The 26918-nt window shown below is 39.6% G+C and overlaps 1 protein-coding gene across 8 annotated transcripts in view; it reads left to right on the plus strand.

Moving 5' to 3' along the window:
- Epb41 (erythrocyte membrane protein band 4.1) overlaps positions 1-26918 on the plus strand; it is a 155132-nt gene that overhangs the window by 123707 nt on the left and 4507 nt on the right. For all 8 annotated transcript variants that reach the window (XM_077791123.1, XM_077791124.1, XM_077791125.1 and 5 more), the window contains 3 exons: positions 15537-15665; positions 22975-23076; positions 24297-24377. In XM_077791123.1, the coding sequence (XP_077647249.1) occupies positions 15537-15665; positions 22975-23076; positions 24297-24377 (312 nt within the window). The remainder of the gene's footprint in view (positions 1-15536; positions 15666-22974; positions 23077-24296; positions 24378-26918) is intronic.

Genomic DNA, 26918 nt, shown 5'->3' on the forward strand with positions numbered 1-26918 from the left:
CACTTTTTTTCAGTACTTTTTTTTTTTTTTTTTACTACCCCGTTACTTGTAATTTTGGTACCAGAAACTGAGACAACTCCTTATTCTCTATCGTGCATGGCATGTGGAATTACCACGTTGGCCTCCTCTGCACCATAGTCTGTAGTATCAGAAAACCTGCTTTTCTTTCTGATGCTGTTACCCCTCTTGCCTTAGGATCTTCTTTTTACTGCAGCAGATTATAATACAAAAACTTTAATAATATCCTAACTAAATGTATAGAGGACAGACTGTTGAGGAAAGATACTTTAGGAGTGCTTTTCCCATCCTCTGTGGTTGATATCCTAGAAGATCACAGTGCCCTGACCTTTACCTTAGTTAGAATCCTCTTTCAGGTGAATAATAGAATTAGGCATTCCAAAGATTAAAGGAAGGGAAAGGCACAGAGTCTGAACTCTCTCTTCTGGTCCCCAAATCAATGAAGGCATTTCAGCATCTCATTTTCTTCTCTACTGTCTCCTGTCATTTTTTTAAAACAGAGTCTTCAGGCTGGGGATGTAGCTGAGTGGCAGAGTGTATGCTTAGCATTCTCAATGCGCTGGGCTCCATCCCAAGCACTGCCGTTTAAAAAGACAGAAAGAAAAGAAAAAGAAATAAAAATAGAGCTGGGAATGTGGCTCAGTGGTCAAGTTCCCCTGAGTTCAATCCCCAATATTAAAAAAAAAAAAAAGGACATGGCTACTGCCATCCATTCATTTATTCTTTGCCTACTAGCAGGGATGCAGAGGCATAGATCCCTCTCTCCCTCTCTCCCCTCCTATGCTTGGCTCTTCTCTACATCTCATTTCGAGATTTAGAGACCATTTAGAGGCTAGTCTTACAGCTTATGCTTACATCATCCCCCAAGATAACACATTACATCTGAGTCTGTGTATAAATCACCTTTATATTACGTCAAATTAGTTTTCCTCCAGCTTTTACTTATTGATCTGAGTGCAGGGATTTTAAGGAGTTTTCTGTCTTCCACATGATAGTTCTTCACATAGGTAAAGATAATTCTCATACTGGAATTAATCCCAGTTCTTGCCCTTAGGTAACTTAGTTTTCCAGATCTATCTCAGCCTTCCTCCTAGCATGTTGTCCTTCCGCTCTCTCTCTTTTTCTAGTCTTTCTTGTTTTATCAGCCCTTTCCTCTTGGCTATGTTGCCCACAGATTGCTTCCCTGCAATTTATTAAGCTTGCTTGCCCCTCTTTCCCTACCTCCCTCTCCTTCCCTCTCTTCCTTTCTCCCTCTCTTCCTTCAGAGATTTTGAAATTCCTAGTGTTCCTAGTTTTTCATAGATAAGAGTAGAGGTGGAGTAGTTTAATATTCTTGGAAGCTTCTTATGGCCCAGAATCTGTTGACAGTATCACTGTTAGGTTTTGAGGAAGCACACTACCAGAGCCTGTGTGCTAAGGTCTGCTTTCCCTCTTGGACAGTCTGACTACCTTGAGTGCCCCCAGGTGATTGGGTTTATACTAGGGTATTATGATAAGATTATGGAAACATACTTCCTGTTTAATATTCTGATTAGGATTTAGATCCCCACCAGAAAATGTGCTATTAAATATTTGAAAAGTTAACCCATCTCTTAGTTGTGTTTCCTCAAACCTATAAGATTCTCAGGATTTAGAGGTCTGGGTATGTTCCCTTTCTTTGCCCCATCTATCACTTTTGTATCCTGGCTACCATGTTGCCTCATATATGGCATACATTTGTAAAAACTAAATTAAATGATTAATAACAGATAGCAATGGATAGAATCTCTTGTATTGAGACATAAATCTGTGCCAAATTAATTACCACATACCATATGGCTCGTCGCCAAGAATCCTATGTGATCCCTGGTTTACTTAAGGATTTTTGAATCTCTGTGTGACTCTATGGTAAATGTCAGTCTCTCTTATAATTTGGTTCAATAAAAGCCCTTATCCTTTACCACAGCTACTAATCAACTATTTTCACTCTAGAATACAAGACAGCAGGCCAGGAAGGATGATGGTGCAAACCTGAAATCCCAGCAACTTGGGAAGCTGAGGCAGAAGTTTGAGGCCAACCTGGTAACATAGGGAGAACTTCTCTCAAAGATTAAAAAGAAAAAAAATTAAAAGTGCTGAGGATATGGCTGAGTGGTAGAGAACTCCTGGGTTCAATCCCAGTACTACACACACATATCCACATACACAAAAAGATGGATACATGTCTGTTTAAACTCATCTTGGAATGTTTTACATGATATAAAAACACCAAATGTATCAAACTATCCTGGGTTTTGTACATCATATGGATCAGAGGTTGCAAATGTTTTCTACAAAGGGCCAGATAGTAAATACTTTCAAGTTTGCAGGCTGTTTTACAACTACTCAGCTTTGCATTGTAGAGTGAAAGCAGCAAAAGCTACCGAATATGAATGACCGTGACTATGTTCCAAAGTTTATTTATGAACACTGAAATTTGAATTGCATATAATTTTTATGTATCACTAAATATTACTCTTCCCTATCATTTAACATTGTAAAACCATTCTTAGCTCAGAGCCATCAAAAACAAAGAGAAAGTAGAATTTGGCCTGTTGGGCTTAGTTTCTGACCTCTGATTCAGATCAGGAAACTAATTAATTACATTTTTTGCCTTTGTACCTTTGAAGAGCTGAAATTGTTATCATCTTTATCCACTATCAAAGTAATCTTGTCTTATTTATGATTAGAAATGGAAACCAAAAGACAAGGCTTTTATTTCTGTTTATCTGATATTAGGGTACACCTTGAGTGGAATCTAAAATTCTATAACCACCCTAAATTTACCCTCTCTTTAGCCATGTTTTAGATATATATAATAAATATGGTAAAGACAGTGAAATATATATATATTTTTTTTTTAATTCTTAGCATGTGATTTTTTTTTATTTTTATTTTTTTTTACTCTTAGTGTTCTAGGCAGATATATAAATTTAAGTTTGGCTATCTGTTAGAAACATTTTTGGAAAAGTTTCTCTTTCCCAATTATCTTCAATAACTTTTTAAAAGGTTCCTCTATATCTTACTATTTAAAAAATAAAAAGATACTTCTGTGAGGGGAATTCCTCATTTCTGAGAGCCTGTTTGGTCAATAGTGATCAGTAAATCAGGAGAAAATAAAATAAGATTCTTTTGGAAGTGGCATTGTTCCCTATTTGACATGGTTGTAAAATCTGAAGGGTTACCCAGGATCCTTTAGCTCTGATACTCAGTTGAACAAAGTATTTATCCATTAACAGTTCAACAAGGCTTTTAAACCTACAGAAATCTGCTAAAGAACTTCTCTTTTCCAACATTTTTAAAATATTTTTCTCACATTAATTGTTCTGTTAATATGTAAATTTATCATGAATAAATCTTATTACAAATCAGATTCTGTTTGCTACTAATCATTAGGGAAGTAGGAGCCAGTAATGCCATGCATAGCCCCACTATGGAGAAAGGAGTGGGGAGGGAAACAAACAGCTGCTTCCACTGATAAGCAGGAGATGCCTGTCAGCCAAGTTTTCTAGGAAAGTTCTCTTGCTTTTTGTGTATTTTCACTCTTCTCTGTGGTCCAGTAATTGCCTTTGCTTAGTCCTAGACAGAGACAACCTCTTTGTGTGTATTCGGTTCTCTAAATATTGTTTTAAATCAGCTTGGAACTCATTTGATTTATTTATGTCAGATTTTAAAAACAATTTTTCCTAACCAATTTAACCAGTCACTACAACAAGTGTAATTGTCACATCCGTTAAAAACATTTTAATGTGCTGAATTTGCCTTTTGTGGCTTTTTAAGGCGTTGTACAAATTAGTAGTTATTAACCATCCAATATTGCCACTCTGATCAGACTGAAGATTGAGAGTGGAGTGGGTGTGGGTATGTGGGTGCAAGGAGAGTTTGTTCCTGTGATGTGGAATTCATGGAAGGTATACCGCTTTCCCTCTCACTTCACCTCAGGTAAACCTTCTCTTGCTTTCACAGCTCCAGATGTTATTGTATCATTCAGGCCATTACTTAAAATCAACACTCCACATTTTGAAGTGGCCTGTTTACTAGCTTCAAGTATGTACCTTGTGGCCATGTCTGAGTAATATGAAAATGTTGTAGTGTTTCTTCAAAGCCACATTCCTTCAAGGAATTTGTTGATAACGTTAGCACAGAAAGCCATTTTCATTAATGTAGGTTTTTTCAGGAAGAGAAGACACCGTTGATATCTAAGAATAGTTTTCTGTTGCTTTTATTTCTGTGGAATAGAGATACTGTTTTCTAGATATAGTTTTCTGTTGCTTTTATTTCTGTGGAATAGAGATACTGTTTTCTAGATATTAAATTGGGGTATAATTTTTTAAATGCTTATTAAGACTTTAATCATTTTTAGAACTGGAACTTCTGTGAAAGCTTACTGACAACTTTAATTTTGTTCCACCTGAAATAACTAGAATTTTTCTGCTGGTTATAGCTCCTTTCTCTCCATCTCCATCACTGCACCCCAGCCCTTCATAGTATTATGAAATGCAACTGACTGCCAAAGATTTCTGGTCTCCTAGACATGTTCAGTATAACCTTTAATATTTGCTCAAGCACTTTGACTTCTACAGATCTGTTCAGGTGTGAGAATGTTCATTTGATCTGTGGAGTCCTTGCTGGTGAGTGCAGTGTAAAGGCAAAATTTTCTATTACCTAATAGTTAAAATTTTGCACACAGGCATGATTTTTTAAGCTGTTTGCTTTTACATTCACCTACTCTGGGGATAATCTAATAACAGCACTTTTTAGAAAATTGTAAAATCTATAGGAGCTGGGGGTATGGCTCAGTGGTGCATCAAGTTGTCTAGCATGCTCAAAGCCAGATTCCATCCCCAGCACCACAAAAACAAACAAACAAACAATGTTTGAAGGATATTCATAATTAGCAAATGACATTGACTGGCATTCATTAAAGAAAGGCTGCATTATGGAGTTATTTTCATGTAATGAACAATTTCACCAATTCTAATAAAAGCCAGTGTCTTCCTGAGTAAGCTTCTATCCAGATTCTATCCAGATGTAAGCTTTATATACTGAAGAATAGCAGTGCACTATGAAAGTGACTCTGAGCTTCATGGATAAACTAGTGAGCACCTGTAAGGATGTATTTCTAGCTAGGGACCTGCACATACAGATATTTTTTTAAAAAATGGGGGAGGGTGTCTCCAAGAGAGAGGAAATTGGAAGAGTAAAAATATATTGTGTGATTCAGAATGGCACAGTAGAAGGGAAAGACAGAATTTTGAAATCATCTTTTGCTAGCCACATGGTAACTCTGTTGTTAGTTTATCCCCATCTTGATTGTTTGTGATTCTAATGTTCTTTTTGAAACTGCTAGCGGCCTGAGTTTTCCACTGAAAAGTGTACCAAAACTATGATTTATCAAGCTTTGGGGGTGGGGGGACGGGGAATGTTTTTCTTTTCAGTAATTTTTGTTCTTTCCTCATTTGTTTCCTTTTTTGGCTGAAGAATGGGCTACTGCTGTTTGACTTGTCATCTTTATGTGCTGTTTACACATGGCTTTTACAAAAGAAGCCATTACCACATCTGATTTATCTTTTATTGCAAGTGCCCATTGAAAAGCATTTGTTTTAAATGAAATGTTTCTTTTTTAACCTCCAAGTTGATGTTCCTACTGATTATTATACAACCAATGGAAATACTGATAATATTTTTTTCAAAATAGGAAAGAGATGATAAACATTTATAAATTTATAATGTCTAGAGACATATGTTTTGTTTTTCTAGACCCTTTCCATAGGCATTTAAAGCCATTCTTTCCAAACTTGCCCTGTTTGGTTAAAAGAGAATAATTTATTGTAGGAACAGAGCACTCGCAATTAACTGATCTTATCAGGATTGGATTCTACATTTTTTAGCTTGCATGTTGCAGACCATCTGGGGATATTATTTAAATACATTGTTGACAATTTAAGTGACTGTAATATTTATTGTTTACTTTAGTTAAGAACCAGGAGCTGGACTCTTCTGCTGGGTTTCTTCCTTCTGTGCTTAGCAAGATAACCTCGGTTCCTGCTGGTTCTGTGGGCATTTGCAGTTCAAAGCATTTCTTACTGGGTTTGCAAAGCAAGGGTAATGTGCTCTGTGGGTGTATGTTGTCTGTGCATTCCCCCAACCCCAATTCCACTGCCACCCCAGTTCACCCCTTTTCTCTTATTAATACTTATTTTCAGCTGGGCAATTGGGCTCATATCTGTAATTTCAGCTATTCAGGAGGCTGAAGCAGGAGGATCTCAAGTTTGAGGTCAGCCTAGGCAACTTAATGAGACCCTGTCTCAAAATTTAAAAAACATAAAGGTCTGAGGAGATAGCCTGGTGGTAGAGTTTCCTTGTGTTCAATCCCCAGGACTGCAAAAACAAAAACAAAACTTACTTGTAAAAAATCTTATTTAAAAGTCTAACAGATCCCTTCTTCCTAAAACATAGAAACACTCATCAAACTTTCATGTGCTAACTTTCCCCGAGATATTTGTGTTTCAGCAAACCGCAAGGTCATGGCCAAGATGATGGTAACACTTCAGAGTTGATCATACCATTATACAAGGCCAGCCTTAAGTTTCTTTTTATTTGATAAAATGTAAAATAGAATGAAGCGATTATGAAAATCAGTGGTAGTTTTAATAGATGTGGTAGACTTGTTAACATTGTGTAAAGTGACTATAGAGGTAAAATTCTAAATCTCAGGCTTTCTTCTTGAGGAAAATATATTGATTTCAGGAAGTGAATATGTGGGTAATAACAAAAAGAAAGATATACTTCTAGGCTTAGAGCAGTGAGACTATTATGCTTTAAAGGAGTTGTAGATTTTGTGACTAACTCAGAAGTTTTCTCCCCATTTTCTTTCTTAATAAACAGTATATTTCAACTAGTCATTAAAAATAGCCTATCCAGGGCTGGGCTGTGGCTCAGTGGTAGAGCACTCGCCTAACAAGTGCAAGACCCTGGGTTCAATCCTTAGCACCACATAAAAATAAATAAAAGAAAGGTATTGTGTCCAACTATAACTAAAAAATAAATATTTTTTTAAAAATAGTCTATCCAGTATCTTTCCTGAGAATCTTGACCTAGGAATACATATTAAATATCCTCATAACTATTTTAGTTCTTCTATCACAATTTCTTTCTTCAAGGCTCTAGCTCCCAGTGTTCTCTAAAACATACCGAGGACAAGGGCTGGGGGTGTTGCTCTATGGTAGAGTACTTCCTAGCATGCACAAGGCCTTCAGTTCCATCCCCAGCACTAACATCAAAGAAATAAAACATACACACACTGAGGACCTGGTTAAGAACCTGCTAACAAAAGCTAAAAGGAAGACCAACCTTAGTTAAATCTGCAGTCTTGGCCCACTTATTTCCATGTAGGGACTAGATGTCTTTAATGCTCTGGTTCATGCATCTTTGCCAAAAGTAATACTTTAAGAAATATAAATAGGGGCTGGGAAAGCCACTCAGAGGCTCTGGGTTCAATTCTAAGTGTGCGCGCGCACACACACACCTCTACTTGTGTGTGTGTATATATACATATATGTGATGGATGTGAAGTAAGATAGTGTTGATCCACAGTATATGTCACTAATCTAACATTTTTAGATCAGTGTTGGGATATTTGATCATTAATATTCAAACTCTCAGTTGCTGTCACGACTTTGGCAGGATAGTGACCATTCCCAGTACTTGTCCTCACTGTTCCAGAGGCAGACATCTAATGGGAACTATACTGAGGAATTAAATCACAGAGACAACCACATTTTAAATTCACATTTTCAAGCATATCCCTGACATCTCTAAATCAGAAAACATTAGGTAAAATATAATGAGATGCAACTTCAATTTGAGCTATTTCTTTTCCACATAGATGTATTCAGACCATCATCATTGACTTTGACTTTCAAAAACCAACTTGTGGACTGGGGTTAGTGGTAGAGCACTTGGCTAGCATGTGTGAGGCTCCAGGTTCCATCATGGCTCCAAAAAGAAAAAGAGAAAGAAAGATTTTTTAAAAACCAACTTTGGCAAATTACTAAGGTTTGATATTGTATTTATAAGATTATTTTTATACTATTTAGCAGCTGATGTTTCTTACCATTCTTTCTTTTAAATTCTCTTCCTTTAGGAACCTATTAAGATTTACTTTAAACTTTACTTAAAGTTGTACAGGACATTAAGGAATTTTCTGCACTTACTTCATAAATTGTTGACCCGTCTCTTCAGGTTTTAAAGATCAATTCACTACTGAAACCAAAATACAAGAAGTTGTATAAGAAGATAATAAGAAAACACTTAAGTATACCTTAAGGTCTTTTACATATGTACAGTGGCACACATAGTAAAATATAATTTTTCAATTAAGCAATTTTTAATATCTTTATTTTATTTTATTTTTTTATGTGGTGCTGAGGATCAAACCCAGGCTAGGCAAATGCTCTACTACTGAACTACAACCCTAGCCCAGGAAAATATTTTTTAAATTCGTGAGAAATGAAACATGGCACATTATAAGAGGAGGCTTGGTCTTTAAAGTTAGCAGGTTCTGCCTCCTTGCTTCTTCGTGACATCTAATCCTGGCCCTGAGGCGAAAGTGCTTCCCTGAAGTTTCCTGCAAGCTTGGCAGTGCTGCTGCTGCTGTTCCTCATTTGGTCCTTATCTGTCTGCCCAAGATTTTGTTATATAGAAAAAGAAAAGCAGATGGACCTTTTTTCTTCCTTTAGAGAATGGAGTTGTTGTTTTTATCACCACCCAAAGGTAAAATTAATCTTCACTAAGTGAGGAACAAGTGACCAAATGGATGTGGGAAAATTACTATACAGATTCCCCTGAACAACCTAGATGGCTCTTGCTTAAGTAGCAAAATTTTGGAAAGGTTTTCAGGATGTATTTTCACTGTGATTCTTGTAGGAGAAGGTAGTCATACAAACATAACTGTGGTTCCTTTGATAGTCTCTTCAAATGAATAAATCTCTTAATCAAAAATAACCTGAAAAGCAGGTTTAATGGAAGGACAGCAAAATACCTGTTGTTAACAGTATCTGGGATCCGTACATCAAGGAAGGGGTAATTTATAACTCGTCATGGCATGTATATACACAGGGTTTGAGGAGTCTGAGACATAAATCCCTTTGAGTAAATAGAAAGCCTTTGACAAAACAGAAAATACTGAGTTATTATGCTTAGTAGAAACCATCAGCTTTTTAAATGAAATTGAAAATCTTTAGTGCCCATGTTTAATTAAACATTTGTCTAACCTGGTGTGGTGGTGTACCCCTGTAATTCCATTAGACCTTCTTTTCATATTCTTGAAACCAACTGGGTATCACTGCAGTACCTCATGCAGATAGCAGGTCTATTATTGAAGCATCTCTTTTCCTATAGATTCCCCCCATCAGTTAGGATAAGCAATGCCTAGATTAATACCTTTGAATCACATTAAGTCTCAGTTTTGCCTTTCTGTCACTGTGGATGGTTCATACACAGCCATATATCAATTGGTATTCCTGGCAAGATCCCTGTAAAGTTTCCTGGCTAATTTAGTTTATACATTTGTGAGTCTTATGCAACCAGTGGCCCTTGCTGATGGTCATAGCCAGCAGCAAAAACTCTGTCAGTTAAAGTTCTTCACTGATAATCATATACCAAATTCTGGATGTCTTATGTCAGGAGGACTTTATATCTTCTTTTGGCCAGAGTTATCTTCTGTCTTTTCAGCTTTCTCCTTATATTTAAAAATATAATATCAGCCACTAAGAACAGACTTTGTTAAGTGGACTTTGGACAATCATTATACTTCTTGAAATTAGAGTCAGATTTGATGTGTATTCTTTTGAACATAATAGGACATTTCCTTTGGTCCTACGTGAAATGTCTTCTGCTGCCTTGATTAGAAGATGGGCTTTAGAACTAGAAGCAGACCAGAATCCAAGCCCTAGTGCCGTCACTTCCTAGCTCTAAGTTGCTTAACTTGTGCATTTCTTTGTTTTTATAAAATTGGGAAAATGACTCCTTCACAGTGAGATTGTAGAGAATTTAAATGAGAAAACATGTTAAAGTGATTAGTGCATGGTAAACATGCGTTATATTAGTTTTTCTCTTATTTTACTGACAGAAAAGATAATACACTAGACAATGGGGTCTGGTTAAGTGAGCCACTGTTTATGTTCTTTTTTTTTTTTAAGAGAGAGAGAGAGAATTTTAATATTTATTTTTTAGTTTTCGGTGGACACAACATCTTTGTTGTATGTGGTGCTGAGGATCGAACCCGGGCTACACGCATGCCAGGCGAGCGCGCTTCGGCTTGAGCCACATCCCCAGCCCTGTTTATGTTCTTTCTAAACATGCCTTTCTAAATGTTTCAGTTATTAAATAGCATGAGACAAAGCAGAACCTGGATTTAATATACCTTTAACAAGTTTTTACTGAATGTCTGTTTTGTGCCAAAAACTATATAAGAAAGATATGAAGCCAAGTTAGACATAGTAAGGATAAGGATGTTCTTATTCCCCAAAGTCCAACGGAAAAGACAGGTGATACCAGTAATGAGGGTATAATGAGAATCGAACAGGAGTGGTATCTAACTACACTGTGGACACTCAGGAAAACTTCCAGAAGAACTGATACTTGAGCTAGGCATAGACTTCCAACCAGAAGGAACAATATTCACAAAATAATGGAGGCAGAAGAAAGTTCGCTGTGTACTAGAAACTGCAAATAGTTTTGAGTTAATGGAGTGAAAGCTATATGTGGATGTGTAGCAGTATGAAGCTAGAGGGAGAGGTAGGGGTCAGATTTTGAAGGATTTTCCATCTTACTAAAGTGTTTGGACTTCAACCAAAAGGCAGTGAAGATCTGAAGAGTTTTAAGCTGGAAAAATGGAGGTTTCAGTGCTTCATGTTAGAAATAAACACTTTAGCAACAGAATGGAGGATATATTCAAAGAAGGTTTGAGGTGAAAAAAAAAAGAAAAACTGTTGAGAGTTTCTGTAATAATCTGGGTGAGGCATTGTAAAAGCTTGAATGGAGGTAGCAAATGTGGTAATAGAAACAGGCAGACAGATAAGGGGAATATCAGAATAGAATAAAGATGACTTGGTTATATAATCTCCGGTAGATTGAGTAAGGAAGGCGTTGAAAATGACTCTCGGGCATGGAGCACTGGATAGATGACAGTACCATTTACCAATGTAATAGAGATAATGAAGGAAGCTGGGGTGAGAGGTGCAGGCCGTGATTGGGTGAGTTTAGTATAGGGCATGCCTTCGAGGATGGTTGGGAAATCATGGTCTCTATTGTCCAAAAGATCCAGTCAGCAGAGCCAACTGAAGAGGTGAATTTGACCATAGGTGAGAGTGCTATAAATGATAATCCAAACCAGCTGTTAACAGTTTTCTTTTTATTTCTAATCTAGCACATATGTGGAGCTCAGTAAATATTTGTTGAGTTGAAAGTATAATGGCTACAACCTTAACCCTGATCTCTTATATATATGCTTTGGGGGAATAAAGAGATTGATCTAGTTGTAGACAACTTTGTGGCACTTGACAACTGTGGGTCAAGTGGTGCTGGCCTAAGCAATGTAATTAATTCACAAATAGCTGCTGCTGCCCCTGTCCGTCCCCCTCCCCCTCCCCCCTCCTCCTCCTCCTCCCACTGGGTATTGAACTCAGGGGCACTTGACCATGGAACCACATCCCCAACACTATATTGTATTTTATTTAGAGACAGGGTTTCACTGAGTTGCTTAGTGCCTCACAGTTGCTGAGGCTGGTTTTGAACTCCTAATCCTCCTGCTTCAGCATCCCTAGCTGGTGGATTTACAAGTGTACACCACCATGCCCGCTCACAAATAGCTTCTTGATGACAGATGTTGCTTATCATTTGAGCAGATTGGCACCAAATTGGCTCTTATTTGATTTTCCTAGGTATTTTTCTTATTATTAGTCAGCCTTCCCAGTTGTGACAGGTTTGGAGAGGCCTTAAAGTTCCTTTCCATGTGAGTGGGGTTGGATACCCTGTTCCACAGAGCTAGGGCTAGCCTACAGCAATCCAAGAAAGCCTATTTGTTTATTATTAGCTAATCTGTTTTTGAACAACCTCAAAAGAAATGGTGAGATAAGTGCCCTAAAAGTAGTACAGCATGCTGTGTGTCACAACAAATTAAATCTTTTGTGCTCCAGGTCCTCTTATATTAGAGGTGCCCTGCTAATCATTTGGTTAAATTAAATGAATCAGTCTGATGCATTAGAATTTACAAAAAAAAAAAAAAAAAAAAAAAGCTTTCATGTTATTGTATTTGATCTTCAGACCTCTACAAGTCCAAGTTTCATTCTCATTTTAAGTATGAGGAAATTAATATTCTATTGGTAATATACTATTGGCAAGAATGTTTTTTGTGTCTCTGATCTGCAGACAGAAACAGCCCTATTGTCAGTTTCTCAGTTCTGCTCTTCATGTTCCAAGTCGTATGCATCCTCAGTGATTATGAAAGCACCACTTACTCTGGACTCAGCTCGTGCCTGTTGAGATGCTCTTGTGTCACATGTTTCAAGAGGGTGGAGGAGTGAAGTTGGCCCGGAGTTCCTGGTGCAGGGCGTCTTTTCTTGCCTTAATAGAGCACTGGTTTATATTCACCACAAGTAGGCTGGCTCACAGAGTTAGGAGTAGCAGTAATTTTAAAAAAATATAATAAACACATGTAACATGGTTTGAGCACTAAAATATGTACACTGGTTCAAGCTTAGTCATTGATTCCAGGAATACTTTCTTAAAAGAGTCCCTTTCTATTATTAGGTTCCTCTGTGGCATGTAATATGGTAAAGTGACTTTACCAGAAATTAAGGCCTTAAGTGGCTTCTTTACATATGCACATTTCAAGCGAGCACGTGTAGACTATTGCTTGCCACTGCCTTTGGCTTCACTTAGATTGTTCATTTTTCCAAAGGTTCATATTCCTGCAGATGGGAATTCCTCCTCCTCCTCCTCCACTTAGAGCACTTGATGTTTCTTTAAACCTATAGGAATAGGTGCATCTTCTGTAGTGCTATCATCTTCTCCCTGTACTTTTTAAAAACTATTTTTTTTCTGTGATGAGAAGCATTTAGCCCAGGAGGAAACTGTGTTTCCAGAATTTATCTCTCTCATAAATTGAAGTGTTTTGTCATTCATCTGTGAAGAAACACATCTCAGCTGCTGGTCATTTGTATTGTTTTCAGAGAAACATTTCACTATTTTGGATAGCACGTCTGATGTTGTGACCATGATTAGAGTGTCTGCTACCTGTGTCTCTCTCTTCCTGCCAATCAAATCTAGATTTTAGCTTCTCTGTTTGGAGTTAGCATGATGATGCCTGAAACTCGGAGATATTTTTCAACCTGATCAGCTTCTCAAGAACATGTTATGATTGACTCATAAATTGTACTGTGTCCTGTGTATAGTAATGAGTTAGGTATTTAGGAATGACAAAGTGACTTCTGTAAGTATTCTCCTGAAGAGAATATGTTATACAGCCAAGATCATAAGACTACAAAGTGCTAGGTGTACTGTGTGAGGCGCATGGGAATTAATTCTCAAATTAACAATGTTACAGAAATATGACCAAAATGAATTGGAGTTGCTTAAGCTGCAGATAAATGTAGCAAATGGCAGCAGTTCTTGCTTTTGATTACCTCAGAGCCAAGATTCTTGCTTTATATTAACATTGGTGAGGCATCTTAAAAATCATTGTTGATTCTCAAAGTTCGTTATGTTCCACCGCTTATTCCTAATCTTCTTGTTTTTATATGTGTTCGTTCATTTGTAGAGTATAAATGGCATTCGCACCGAGGAGGTGGCTGTCGTGACAAAAGGGTCATCTACTAACCCTGACTCTGAATGGGAGGGCCCCAAGCAGTTGGTAGTTCCTAGTGAGAGCCAGATGACCACCCCATCAGCGTCTCCACAGAGCTTTAACCTTGGCTCCCTCTCCACAAGCAGCAAGGAGACAGAGCAGAAGGAACAGGGGGCAGCTGGCTCTCCAGATACTAAGGAGATGCTAAGAGGCCCAGGTGGGGAATGTCCAGGAGTGGAGGGACAGGCCAGTGTCTTAACACCCTCAGTAACACCAGCTTCCTGTCAGCTGCAACTTGGTGAAAAAAAGGCAGACAGTAGTGAAGAACATGTCACCCCAGGAGAGCCACTTGGAAAACAAAACGGATCATTTCTTGACTTACGTGTGGGTACCCAGTTCCCCACCCTCATTCGAAGTTTCCAGGTAGTGACTGATTGGATGACTCAGGTGTAATGACTCTCTGGGAGAGGGCCAGAATCTGTCCTATGGAGGAGGAGGTGGTGGTGGTGGTGGTGGTGAGGGTAGCAGCTTCTCTTCTTTTTTTCTTCAAAATCACAAAGTAAAATTAAAGCCTTTGATTATAATAAAGAAATTAATTCAGAGGAATCAACTCTATGACTAGGTACCTTCTCCCCTGATAACTTAACAAAACTCTTGGGAATAAATTCCAGCTATTTACTTTATGAAGCTGGTGTAAGTATGTTCATCTATTAGTTGTTCAAGTAAGTATAGGTGAAGGAAAGAGGTGAATTTTGGAGACTTCCGTGGTGAGGAACCTTCAGTGTTCTGAGACCATGTTCAAAAATTTCCAGGACTCCTTACAGGGGCAGCTGATCTTTTGGTGAGATTTCAGGCCCTAAATAATAATCGATATACTATAGCCCCACTGCGTAGTCCACCACACCCACTGACCCTACTCCTAGGGGATTCCATGATTGTAGACACTAATTCCCTGTGCCAAGGTGGATGGTCACTTAACCCAATCACAGTCCAGTGGTAGTTTTAAGGTGACTGGGGAAGGTGAGCAGATGGACAAGAAGGCCTTTGATATTCCACTAATGTTCATTCTTCTGAAATTCTGAGATTAATCACCAGGTGGTGGTAGAACTGATTTTTTTTCTTTCCAGTTTTCCAAATTCTGCTTCTTTTCAGTGAGCCCAGTGTGAATGTCTGACATTGATTTGAGAGAAGTTAATGAATCCCAGGGTAATGCATTCCAGTGCCTCTGCTGTTTCTTGTACCGTTTTGTATTTAGTGGAGGAAATGTGGCCGATTTTCTTAATTATAATGGTACATCCACAAGGACAAATGAAAGTGATGGCTATTTGGCAAATAGTTTTATATTCAAATTCTGAAGGTCAGTCTGAAGTGTTTTATAATACAAGTCATAACTGTCTGATCTTAAAGTTTTCCATTAAGCTTATGAAAGTGATTACAGTAATGCTGCTTTTTAATATCCCTCATGATGTGACACCCTGTCAGGAGGACTTTGGAATAGAGTCCAAGACTTGGGCAGAGGAAACACCTTTGGAGATTCAGCTCACCCTTTGCTTGATTCTAGCTAAAGCTTTGATCAGATCAATGTCAGAAGGTTTAGTTCTTCAAGCCTTCAGCAAGACTCTGATAACTCTGTTACTTTACTACTTCACAGCCCCCACTGGTGAAGACTCAGACTGTCACTATATCAGATACTGCAAATGCTGTGAAAAGTGAAATCCCGACCAAAGACGTCCCCATTGTCCACACCGAGACCAAGACCATCACTTATGAGGCTGCCCAGGTAGGACACCTCATGATGCTTCAGAACAAAGACTAGAGTAGATACAATAAATGTAGGATGTAGGATGGTGCTTGTCTAGCATGTGCAAGGCCCCCAGTTCAATCCCCAGTACCTACAAAAAAAAAAAAAAAAAAAAAAAAAAAAGCCAGTCTTCCCAAACTTGTTTCTTTGGCTATAAATGGGGGATAATGTATCTACCCACTGTAAGATTTGGAGGAAGATTAGGTGAAATAAAGTCCAGAGTGTAGGATTTTAGTTTGATAAATGAGAAGTTGCTTAAAGTTCTCTGGTGGGGGTTCTTCTTCCTTCTTGTATTCATTCATTCATTCATATATGTGTACAAATTGGGGATCCAACCTAGGGCCTCATGCATGGTATGGCCGGGCAATTTAGTGAGACCCTATTTAAACAAAAATTTTTTAAAAGGGCTCTGTGTATAACTCAATGGTAGAGAACTTGCCTAGCATGCAGGAGACTCTGGGCTCAATCCCAATACCTCCCCCTCAAAAAAAAATAAGAGTGAGAGAAAGAAAAATGAATGAGTAGGACTTGGCAATGAAGAGGACTGAGAAAAGGAAGGAATAAAAAATTAATTTAAGATTGTGTATGCTATTATGCCAGAGGATGTAGAAAATGAATTACTTACATATGGGAAGGAATCCCTTTAAACTCTCACTACCATGGAAACAACCTAAATGTCCATCAGTAGAGAGCTGGTTAAGTACATTATGGAACATCTAATTAAGGTAATTCTATGTGGCTTCTGCATGGGAACGAGCTACGTGATAAATCTGTGAATGCTGCGGTATGGTGTGAATAACATGCTACTGTTTGTGGAAGGGAAAAGGGAAGTATATATAGCTGTGTATGGAAGAGCTATGTGTGTGGGCTTGGATAGCAGTATACTCTTTCTGAATGGATACTACAAAAAACTAAAATAAAATAACAAGAAGTGTGCTGGCCTCTGATGAATGAAAATGGAACTGTGGGACTTCTGGTCAGAAGTAGGAGGGAGACTGCCTTTTCACTTTACAACATTTTGAAGTTTTTGAAGTTTGTAGCCTATACACACCCTCCCCCACAGAAAAAGTAATGGTTCAAAAGAAATTTTTCTAAAAATTAGGGCCATACACTGCCCACAGAAGTCTATGCGATAAAAAAGCAGTTACTTCAAAATAACCTGAGAGAGATGGGGTTGGGTGAGGGCCCCATGGCTGCCCATCCGCTGAGCCCTGCTCCAGGGAGTCAGCTTGCTGAAGCTCCCAGGGAGTGGGGCCATATAAGCCCAAAGCCCAGAGCTGCATGCTGGAACTGTAGTGGCCGCATGGACACAGTGTATGGCTCAGCAAGCAGCTCAACAGCACTGGATGTGTACACCGCCTCAAGAGCTGCAGCAAGGCCAAACTGCTTGCAGTATGCTTGGGCAGCATGACCAAGGTCTACAGCTTGTAAGGGTCTGGATTCCTAGCTGTGCCTTCATGCAGGACTTGGCCCAGATGTTTGGGGGACCTCTTGCTCTTACCAGTATCCCCTCAGCTCTAACATGGTTGACTTACCTATGCCTAGAAAGCTTAGGATCGTTCATCCAGGCTGTGCCCTGGAAAGCACACAGCCATCCTCGAACAGAAGTACAGGCTGCTCTCCTCACAGGGGTCCTGCCTATGAAATTTGGAAGGACCCAAGGACAGTGCTGATACTGTGACCATCTACTGGTTTTTTTGTAGAGGCCACTGGAGTCACATCACAAGCCCAACCTTTTAGGCAGTGCATCTTTTCTGAACACTAGACCAGAAGCTGCTGGTTTAGTCTCATACTGTGGGGGAAGGTTATATTTGTTCTGTAGTTGCGTATATCAGCCAAAAGCTGGAAAAAGGAGATTAAGAACATTCCTAGGGTGGTCTTAATTCTGATCAGTTTCTTCTTTCCCTCCCTCTCTCTCTTTGAAATTGAAAAGTCAGCTGGGCACAGTGGGGCAAGCCTGTAATTCCAAGAATTTGGCAGACTGAGGCAGGAGGATCACAAATTCAAGGCCAGCCTTAGCAACCTAGGGAGGCCCTAAGCAACTTTGTGAGACTGTCTCTCTCTCAAAATTTTTAAAAAGGCAGGAATGTAGTTCAATGGTAAAGCATCCCTGGGTACAATCCTCAGTACCTCAAAAAAATTTTTTTAATTGAAAAATAATTTAAAAGATTTAGAATCTAATGAGAGCAATGTCTCTGGGTGGTAGCATTTTAAGTTCAAGCCAGCTGGAAATGCTGGTGCAGTTTAAAAGTCAGGTGACCAAAGGCAAGGGGTTGCTCCTCAAGCTGGAACCAGATTATAGAATCACATGCCAAAAACATTCATAGGAGAAAAGAGAGCCTTTTTAACAAATGGTACTGGGAAAACTGGTTATCCATATAGAGAGAATGAAACTAGACCCTTATATTTCAACTTGCATAAAAATCGACTGAAAATGAATCAAAGACCTAAGAATTAGGCTGTGTGCTGTGGTGCATGCCTTAATCCCAGTGGCACTAGGCAGAGGCAGGAGGATCGAAAGTTCAAAGCCAGCCCCATGGAACTAGAGACCATGTACTAATCAAGGCACCAAGCAGCTCAGTGAGACCCTGTCTCTAAATAAAATACAAAATAGGGCTGGAGATGTGGCTCAGTGGTCGAGTGTCCCTGAGTTCAATCCCCGGTACCAAAAAGAAAAGAAAAGGGAAAAAAAGATCTAGGAATTAGACCAGAAACTAACACTCCAGTGTGTAAGCACAGGCAATAACTTTTTCAATAGAACCCATAAAGCTTGGGAAATAAAGCCAAGAGTTAATAAGTGGGTTGGCATCAAATTAAAAAGTTTTTGCACAGCAGAGGAAACAATTAAGAATGTGAAAAGAGAAACTATAGAATGGGAGAAAATCTTTGCTAGCTATTCTTCTGACAGAGGATTGATATCTAGAATATATAAAGAACTCACAAATTTAATGCCAAAAAATCAAGTAACCCAATTAATAATGGACAAATGAGTTAAACAGATACTTCTCGGGGAAAAAAAAAAAAGAAAGAAATACAAAAGGCCAACAAATTAAGTATGTTCAATATTATTAGCAATTAGGGAAATGCAAATCAAAACTACACTGAGATTTTATCTTACACCCGTCAGAATGGCAGGCATCAAGAGTTCAAGTAACAACTGCTGGAGAGGATGTGGAGAAAAGGAACACCTTGACACTATTGTTGGGATTGTAAATTAGTACAACCACTATGAGAATTTGGAGATTCCTCAAAAAACTAGGCATGGCCACCATATGACCCAGCTATACCACTCCTCAGTATTTATCCTGAAGAATTGAAGTCATCATACTACCGTGATACATGCATACCCACGTTTATAGCAGCTCAATTCACTATGGAACCAGCCTAGGTATCCGCAAACAGATGAATAGATAAAGAAAATGTGGTCTGTATACCCAATAGAGTTTTATTCAGTCATAAAGAAAAACGAAATTTTGTCATTTGCAGGAAAATGGATGGAACTAGAAACAATGTACTAAGTGAAATAAGTCAAACTTAGAAGGTTAAGGGATGTATGTTTTCTCTCATATGCTACATAAGCTAGAGAGGAAAAAGGAAGAGAAAGGAGGGAACAGGTCTCATGAAAATCAAAGGGAGATCAGTAGAGGAAAGGGACCAAGGGGTAGCGGGAGGGAAGAAAGAGGGAAGTGTCAGGGAGTGACAGTGTCTAAATTATATTGTTATATTGTGTGCATGTGCAAATATGCAACAACAAATCCCATCCTGTGTACAGTTATAATGCATCAATTTAAAAAATGGGGGGTGGGGGTTGTAGAACCACACACCAAACATTTCCCTCCAAACCTGTGGGGCCAGTGGTGTGGTTGATTGTGATTGCCTGGTGGGGATAATTATCATTTTGGTCTAATGGTGGAGATTTGCTGGGGGCATCCAAATTAAACAATATTGGAAACAAAAATCCTTTCAGCCAGGGACTTTTTCTTATTTATTCATGAAATAAGTTATAGCTCATTGTATGTATGATGTCTTTATTTAACTGTAGTGTTTACTCAGCACCTTTTATCTTTATTCATATGTATGCCAAATGTTAAACATAATTAATGTTGGACATTTGAACTTTTTTTTTTAACCATAAAAAATGCTATTAGCCAGACGCAAGTGCCACACGCCTGTAATCCCAGCAGCTCGAGAGGCTGAGGCAGAAGGATCATGAGTTCAAAGCCAGCCTCAGCAAAGGCGAGGCCCTAGGCAACTCAGTGAGACCCTGTCTCTAAATTAAATACAAAACAGGGCCAGGGATGTGGCTCAGTGGTCGAGTGCCCCTGAGTTCAATCCCTAGTACCCACCCACCCCCAAAAGAAAAATGCAGTTAAACATATTTTTAAATGGTTTTAAAAAATAATGTAAGAGAAATATAAAGTGAGCAAGATGCCTGGACAAATTACACCAGCTTTGGAGTTAGGGATACTTAATTTCAACACTTACTAGGGCTTTTTTTTAATATTTATTTTTTAGGTTTTTTGGTGAACACAACATCTTTATTTTATTTTATGTGGTGCTAAGGATGGAACACAGCGCCCCGTGCAGGCCAGGCGAGTGCGCTACCGCTTGAGCCACATCCCCAGCCCACTTACTAGTTTTTTGACCTTGGGCAGATCACTTAACCTTTTTGAACCTTAGTTTTCTCTTCTGGAAATTACTTTTTATAGAGTTATTGAAATAAATATCATGTTTGCCTGAGACATATATAGTAACTATTCAAAAATGGTAGTTCTTAGCATATTGCATTTCATACATTGATCCTTTTTTGTTTTAGCCATGCATAACAGTCAGCCAAGATACAAATTGCTTTTTAGAATTCATGTTAGACAGTGATGTGCAGTGGGAAAGAGTGTTGCCCATAGAGTCAGATTTCCTAGGTTTGAACCTGCTTCATCACTTCCTACCTAGTGTGTAATCAGGTTACTAAATTGCTCTGTGCCTCAGTTTCCTCGTTTGTAAAATGTCACTAATAGTTCTAGCTCACAGCACTGTTAAGAAGAATAAATTAATATATGTAACATGCTTCCAAAGTATCTGGCACATAATAAGCACCAGGTATCTATTTGCTGCTGTTGTCATTTACTGTAACCATTTCTGCTGCTTTTTTTTTTAATTGTCTTTCTTGACAAGTAAGCACAAGTATCATTTTTTTTATTTGTTCACAATCTCCACACTTTGGAACAGGTGGTAAAATGAGATAGGGAGCTGTGGTAGGTTTTTTATTTATGCCCACAAGAATGCATTTGTGGTAAAATTTACATACTTTATGTCTGGCTTCTTTGAGTGCTGTGTTTCTTAGATTCATCTGTATTACGTGAATCCATAGTTCATGCTTATCTATGGCTGAATAGTACTCCATTGTATTAATATATCTCAATTTTTTTTATCCTTTCATTTGGTAATGAACAAGTGGGTTAGTCCCAGCTTGGGGTAAATATGAATCAAACTGCTGTGAATATTCATGTACAAGTCTTTGTGTGGACATATCTTGGGTGAACACCTAAGAGTAGAATTCCTGGATTATAGGGTAAGTGGGTGTCTATAAGCTGTTGTCAAAGCCACAGTATCATTTTTTTTTCTTAGTTGAAGATGGACACAATACCTTTATTTTGTTTATTTAATTTGTTTATGTAGTGCTGGGGATCAATCCAGTGCCTCACGCATGCTAGGCAAGTGCTGTACTACTGAGCCATAACCCCAGCCTCAAAGCCACAATATCATTTTGAGAAACATTGGTTAGAGGATCAAGAAAGGAAGAGGCCCCGTGTGGGAAGAATGAAAATAGTCAGCTGTAACAGTGTCGCCTCCATTTCCACCTTCTTCAGAGAGAGAGTAGAAGAGTGGGTGGGAGGTGGGGACAGTGACAGATTTATAGAGGAGAAGCTCTGCACAAAGCTTCAGCAGTCCTTGCATGAAAATTTATATTCTTACACTAGTTTATAAAGAACTTCTATTTCTATAATTTCTTTTGATTTTCACAACAGTGATATGGTATCTGCAGAGCACATATTACAGCATAATGTATGAAAACTATAAATGAGAAAACTAAGGCTCAGGAAAGGCAAACGACTTTCCCTGTCCCACAGCTAGTTACTGTCTGAGCTGGGACTCAAACTCCAGTCTTCACACAAGAAGTCTCTTGCCTGGTCTGCATCCTAGTTCAAACACCTACTAGGTTCTACTGTAGAACCTTGGACAAACTATTTGACCTCTCTGGGTCATACTTTTCTTAACTGCATAGTGAATATAATAATAGTATCTTCTCATGATGTTGAGAAGCATCATTGAGACAACAGTTGCATGATGTGCTTGACACATAGTAGAAATGCAGTAAATGTTAGTTGAATCTGAATCTGGGCTAAAGAAAATGTTATTGAACTAATTCTATACCTGGTATGACTTAGGGGTCACAGTGTCTCTCTCTTTAATTTTTTATCCAGATGCCCATCTGTAGAGGAACCCAACCAAGGACTCTGTTCCTTTCTTATTCTCTTCTCCTCCATCTGCTCCCCTCAATATCTCAGGGCTTTTGGGTAAATTAAATGTGGTCCTGTTCTTAAATATAATGCCAAGTAGTGGCACACACCTGTGGTCCCAGCTATTCTGAAGGCTGAGGCAGGAGGATCATCCAAGATCAAAATTCAGAACTAGCCAGGGCAACATAGCAACACCACATCTCAAAAGAAAAATAAAGCTGACAGCCTTTAAACAAATATACTTTAAAAAAAAAAAACTACTTACAGGGCTGGGAGTGTAGCCCAGTTAGAGGGCTTGCCTGCATATGTGAGGTCCTGGGTTCAATTCCCAGCAAAAAAAAAAAAAAAAAAAAAATTGTGGAAGTCATTTGTGAACTATAAAATGTACCTGTGACCTGTGTGCAGTATGTCACTCTTGTTGAACCTGTGACTGCACTCCTGCCTCCTCTTTCTGATCCACTCCTATCCTTGACGTGCTAAGAAAACCACATACATTTGACATTGTTAGAGGTGCCTTCTTCCTTGGGATTTATTCTATTTGTTAATTAAGAGTTCTGTGTAGAACTAGGATGTAGCTTAGTGGTAGGACTCTTGCCTTGTCTTGAGGCCCTGGGTTCAATCCCCAGTGAAACATATACACACCACAAAAGGTCACTATAAGGGAATTTGATTATTGCATTAGAACGTACCATTGAAGAGCACAGTTGCAGCCTGCAATATTTGCCAAGCTTCCTGAGAGGCATGATGATGAGTTGTACTTTCTTCTGCAGACTGAGGACAGCAATGGGGACTTGGACCCGGGAGTCTTGCTGACAGCCCAGACCATCACATCTGAGACCACAAGCAGCACCACCACAACTCAGATTACCAAGGTAACAGGCCAGCTAGAGCTTCCCTAGGGAATCCAGTGGCCTGTCGAGCTTGCTGTTGGCCCTGGGGAAGGAGGACTATATTCCTATGGAACCAAATTATTCCAAGTGTCCCAGATAGAAAGACCCTGTTGCTTTCCCTGGCAGTAAATCAAGGAAGGCCCTGAGCGTATCCCAGCCCACTTGGTACTCTCACAAAGTCACATGTCGTCACTCTTTACAAATCTGTCTGTCTTTCCAGCTGTGCAGTTGCAGGTAAATTTAAAAATCAGCTTGGGCTGAGGGTACAGCTCTGTGGCAGAGTGTTTACCTACCATACTCAAGGCCCTGGGTTCCGTCCTCAGCACACACACACATACACACACACACACATACACACACACATACACACACACAAAAAAAAAGTCAGTTTAAAGGCAGGAATTGTTGATTTAATAGTGTGTTCATATTTTATTTCTAAGCCAAAAATCAGAACTCTGGGTCTAACAAAGAATTTTTATGTTATGTCCAGGGTTAGGGTCAGGGGAGCTATAGTTTGAGAGCTGAAATATTAAACTTACTAGGATATGGTCTATAGGAAACAGTAGAGACAAACATCTAAAATTGGAACTACCCTCAGAAAATCAGAGGTTGCTATAGTACTAGAGGAAAATGCATTTTCTCATGGGTAATAAATTCAGGTTCTTGACCAATCTCTGTCATTAATACGGATGACTGATTTCAGTTTTCCTCATCTGTCATGGAAACCTACCAGCCTTCAGGAGATTATCTGAAATATCTTTTGACATCAATAACATGAAAGTAATTTTAAAATAAAAGATCCCAATTTCAAACTGTGTGACATTTTTATTCATAGTGTATTCTGATTTTTTTTCCTCCTAAAAGTAATCAAATGGAAATATATAGAAGAACAAAGAGAGACACTTGCTTTGTTTACTTGCTGAATTTCTCTGGTGTTTGGGAGGAAGAAAAAAGGAGACAGTAAATGGAGAACCGTGGTTTTCTGTTCAGCTTATTAAAAATCTCAGTGAGCTCCAGGGTGGAGATGTGCTCATCTTAATAGGTTCTGCCAAGATTTTGGACATGTGGGTAAGAGGCTGTCCTATGCAGGGCCAGCTGCAGGTTAAAATTTGGAGCACAGCTTTCAGAATAATCGTTGCTATTTTGTTTTTTCTTTATTGTTACATTGCTGATCTCCTATGACCATTTTCCTTTGGTTACAGACTGTAAAAGGTGGAATATCAGAGACCCGGATTGAGAAGAGAATTGTGATCACAGGAGATGCTGATATTGACCATGACCAGGTAGGAATGCAGGGAAATTCTGAACTTGGGAGGGCAGGAAGATCAATGGACACGAGAGTGCTGTGTACAAAGGGTATCTCTGCCAACTTCATTTCCAAAAGGCTTCACAGCCATAGCTTTTGAGAAGAAGAACAGGACTGAGAAGGTAGAGGCCTGTGGGTGGGGCAGCAGAAGGGGAGCTAGGAGGTGCAGCAGAAGAGCTTGGGCTGTGCGTGGACCTAAGAATTGGGCTCAGATGCTGGCTCTCATTGTATTTCAGCACTCAACTCCCCAAGCCTCTGATTCCTCACCTGTCAGCCAGGGATGATGGTGCCCTCTCTCAGGGTTGCCTGCAGATCTAGTGAGATGCTGGATGTGCAGCCTGAGACCCATGGTGGGCTCCATGTTATGAAGGAGGAATAATGTCCTAAATCTGTGCTAGATTATATTGCAACAATAGAAAGGCTCGGTCCCTGCCTCAGGGCACTGTAATAGCTGAGGAGACAACTAGGCAAGTGCAGCGCGGTAGGCAAAACACCAGAAGGCTGGGACTTGGTTTCTGTCCTAGATCTAACACTAACTTGCTGTGTAACACTGGGCAATTCACTGCACCCCTGTTTTACCTCTTCTAAAAGAGAAGAGGTTGATCTAAATAAATTCTGGGCCCCTTCCTGGTGCTAAAATTCTATGTTTTTATGTTAATTAGGTGCTAATTGTGTGCTGCAAGCAATTAGCAAATAATAAGGTCAGAATTAATGTTCCCAATTCTCTTCTGGATGAGGTTAGCACAGTAAAGCTGCAGAGGAGAGGGGGTGGAAGAGACTGCATACAAATGCTTCTGGAATCATTGACAGGATTGCTAGAGCAGTAATTCTGTGGCCTTTATGCTGATATGCTGACTGCCTGAAGAAGAAGAAGAAAAAAAGATCTGAGCTGCAGTGCTGGCAGTTCCCTCGGTAGCAGGGTTGAGACTTACAGCAGGGAAACTGGGCTCAAGGTCCCAGAAACAAGACTGCAGATTCCAGTGGAATTTGCACTTGTATGTAGATGGCATGAAGACCCCCACTACTATGTATCATTATAATGCACCAATTTAAAAAAAGCCCTTCGGGAGACCTTGCAGGCCTGTGCCCAACTCGGTGGGCCCTGCCTTCCCCCGCCTGCAGCTGGGTGATTCGAGCCTCGCTGTGCTGGGTCTGTGCCAGACAGTAAGCATGAGAAAGAAGACGATCATGGTGTGCAGGAAGACAAACCGTGCTGCATCCTGGCTCTCAACTTACCAGTGCCCTGGAGCAACTTACAGTAACTACTTCTGTGAGCTGTAGTTTGACCTTCCTGGAATAAGGATCATCACGTGTTTCTTTAGGGTCATTATAAAAAAGGGGAGCAAGCACACCTGAGAGCTCAGAAACGCTCCGATGAACCAACGTCAGAGCAGCGTTGCTTCTAGGAACTGAGGACCGTGTGGAAGGAGTACGACGACGTGGTCTCTGACTGGGGAGGGAGGACTTTAGGCAGGGAAAGCAGCGTGGCACAGCCTTTCAGGGAGAGGGGGAGGCAGAGTCACAAGGAGAGGGCTTGCGCTGGGTCTAAAGTATGAGCAGATGGGTTAGAAAAGCAGGAATGGTGAGCAGGGGCCCGTGGAGGTGGCAGGTCTAAGAATGGCTTTCATGGAGCCAAGAGACCAGAAGAGAATTTTCTCTTTTTCTGTCCTGAGATGGTCCTAGGGTGAGCATGAGCAGTCGGCTGGTCAGTTCTAGCCAGAGTCCCTTTTTTGTTGCTGTTGTTGTAGATGAACAGCATGCCTTTATTTTATTTTTATGTGGTACCGAGAATCGAATCCAGTGCCTCACACGTGAGGCAAGCACTCTGTCACTGAGCTACAGCCCCAGCCCCCAGAGTCCTTTCTGATACGGGATCTTCTCAGAGCTGGCAGCCAGAAGGGATTCCACTGCCCTCCTTTGACTTTCTCTCTTTTTAGCTTTTCTATGGTAATGCAAACTCTTCCAGGTGCTTAAACAGGGTCCCCTCAGAAACTAAAAGACAAGGTGGTAAACTTAAACTTCCTGTTGCATTACTTATTACCTGTGAAACAATAAGCACTTTATTTAACCTTCAGCTTCCCATTCTATAAAACACAAATAATGATACTATCCTACTTTTCTCACTTTGAGAAGATCAAGTAAACAATAGCAGGGCATGATAGCACACACCTGTAATCTTAGTGACTCAGGAGTCTGAGGCAAGAGGACCAAAAGTTTGAGGCCAGTCTCAGCAACTTGGTGATACCCTAAACAACTTAGCAAAACCTGTCTCAAAATAAAAAGGGCTGGGAAAGCTTGGCATGGTGGTGCACGACTATAATCCCAGCTGGTTTGGAGGCTAAAGCAGGAGGATTGTGAGTTCAAAGCCAGCTTCAGCAACTTAGTGAGGCCCTAAGCAACTTAGTGAGACCCTGTGTCAAGATCAGACATAAAAAGGGCTGGGAATGTGACTCAGAGGTAAAGCACCCCTGGGTTCAGTTTCCAGTACAAACAAAAAGATTAAATAATAAGTAATGGG

Source organism: Urocitellus parryii, chromosome 11, assembly GCF_045843805.1.
Source record: "Urocitellus parryii isolate mUroPar1 chromosome 11, mUroPar1.hap1, whole genome shotgun sequence".
NCBI classification, from domain to species: Eukaryota; Metazoa; Chordata; class Mammalia; order Rodentia; family Sciuridae; genus Urocitellus; species Urocitellus parryii.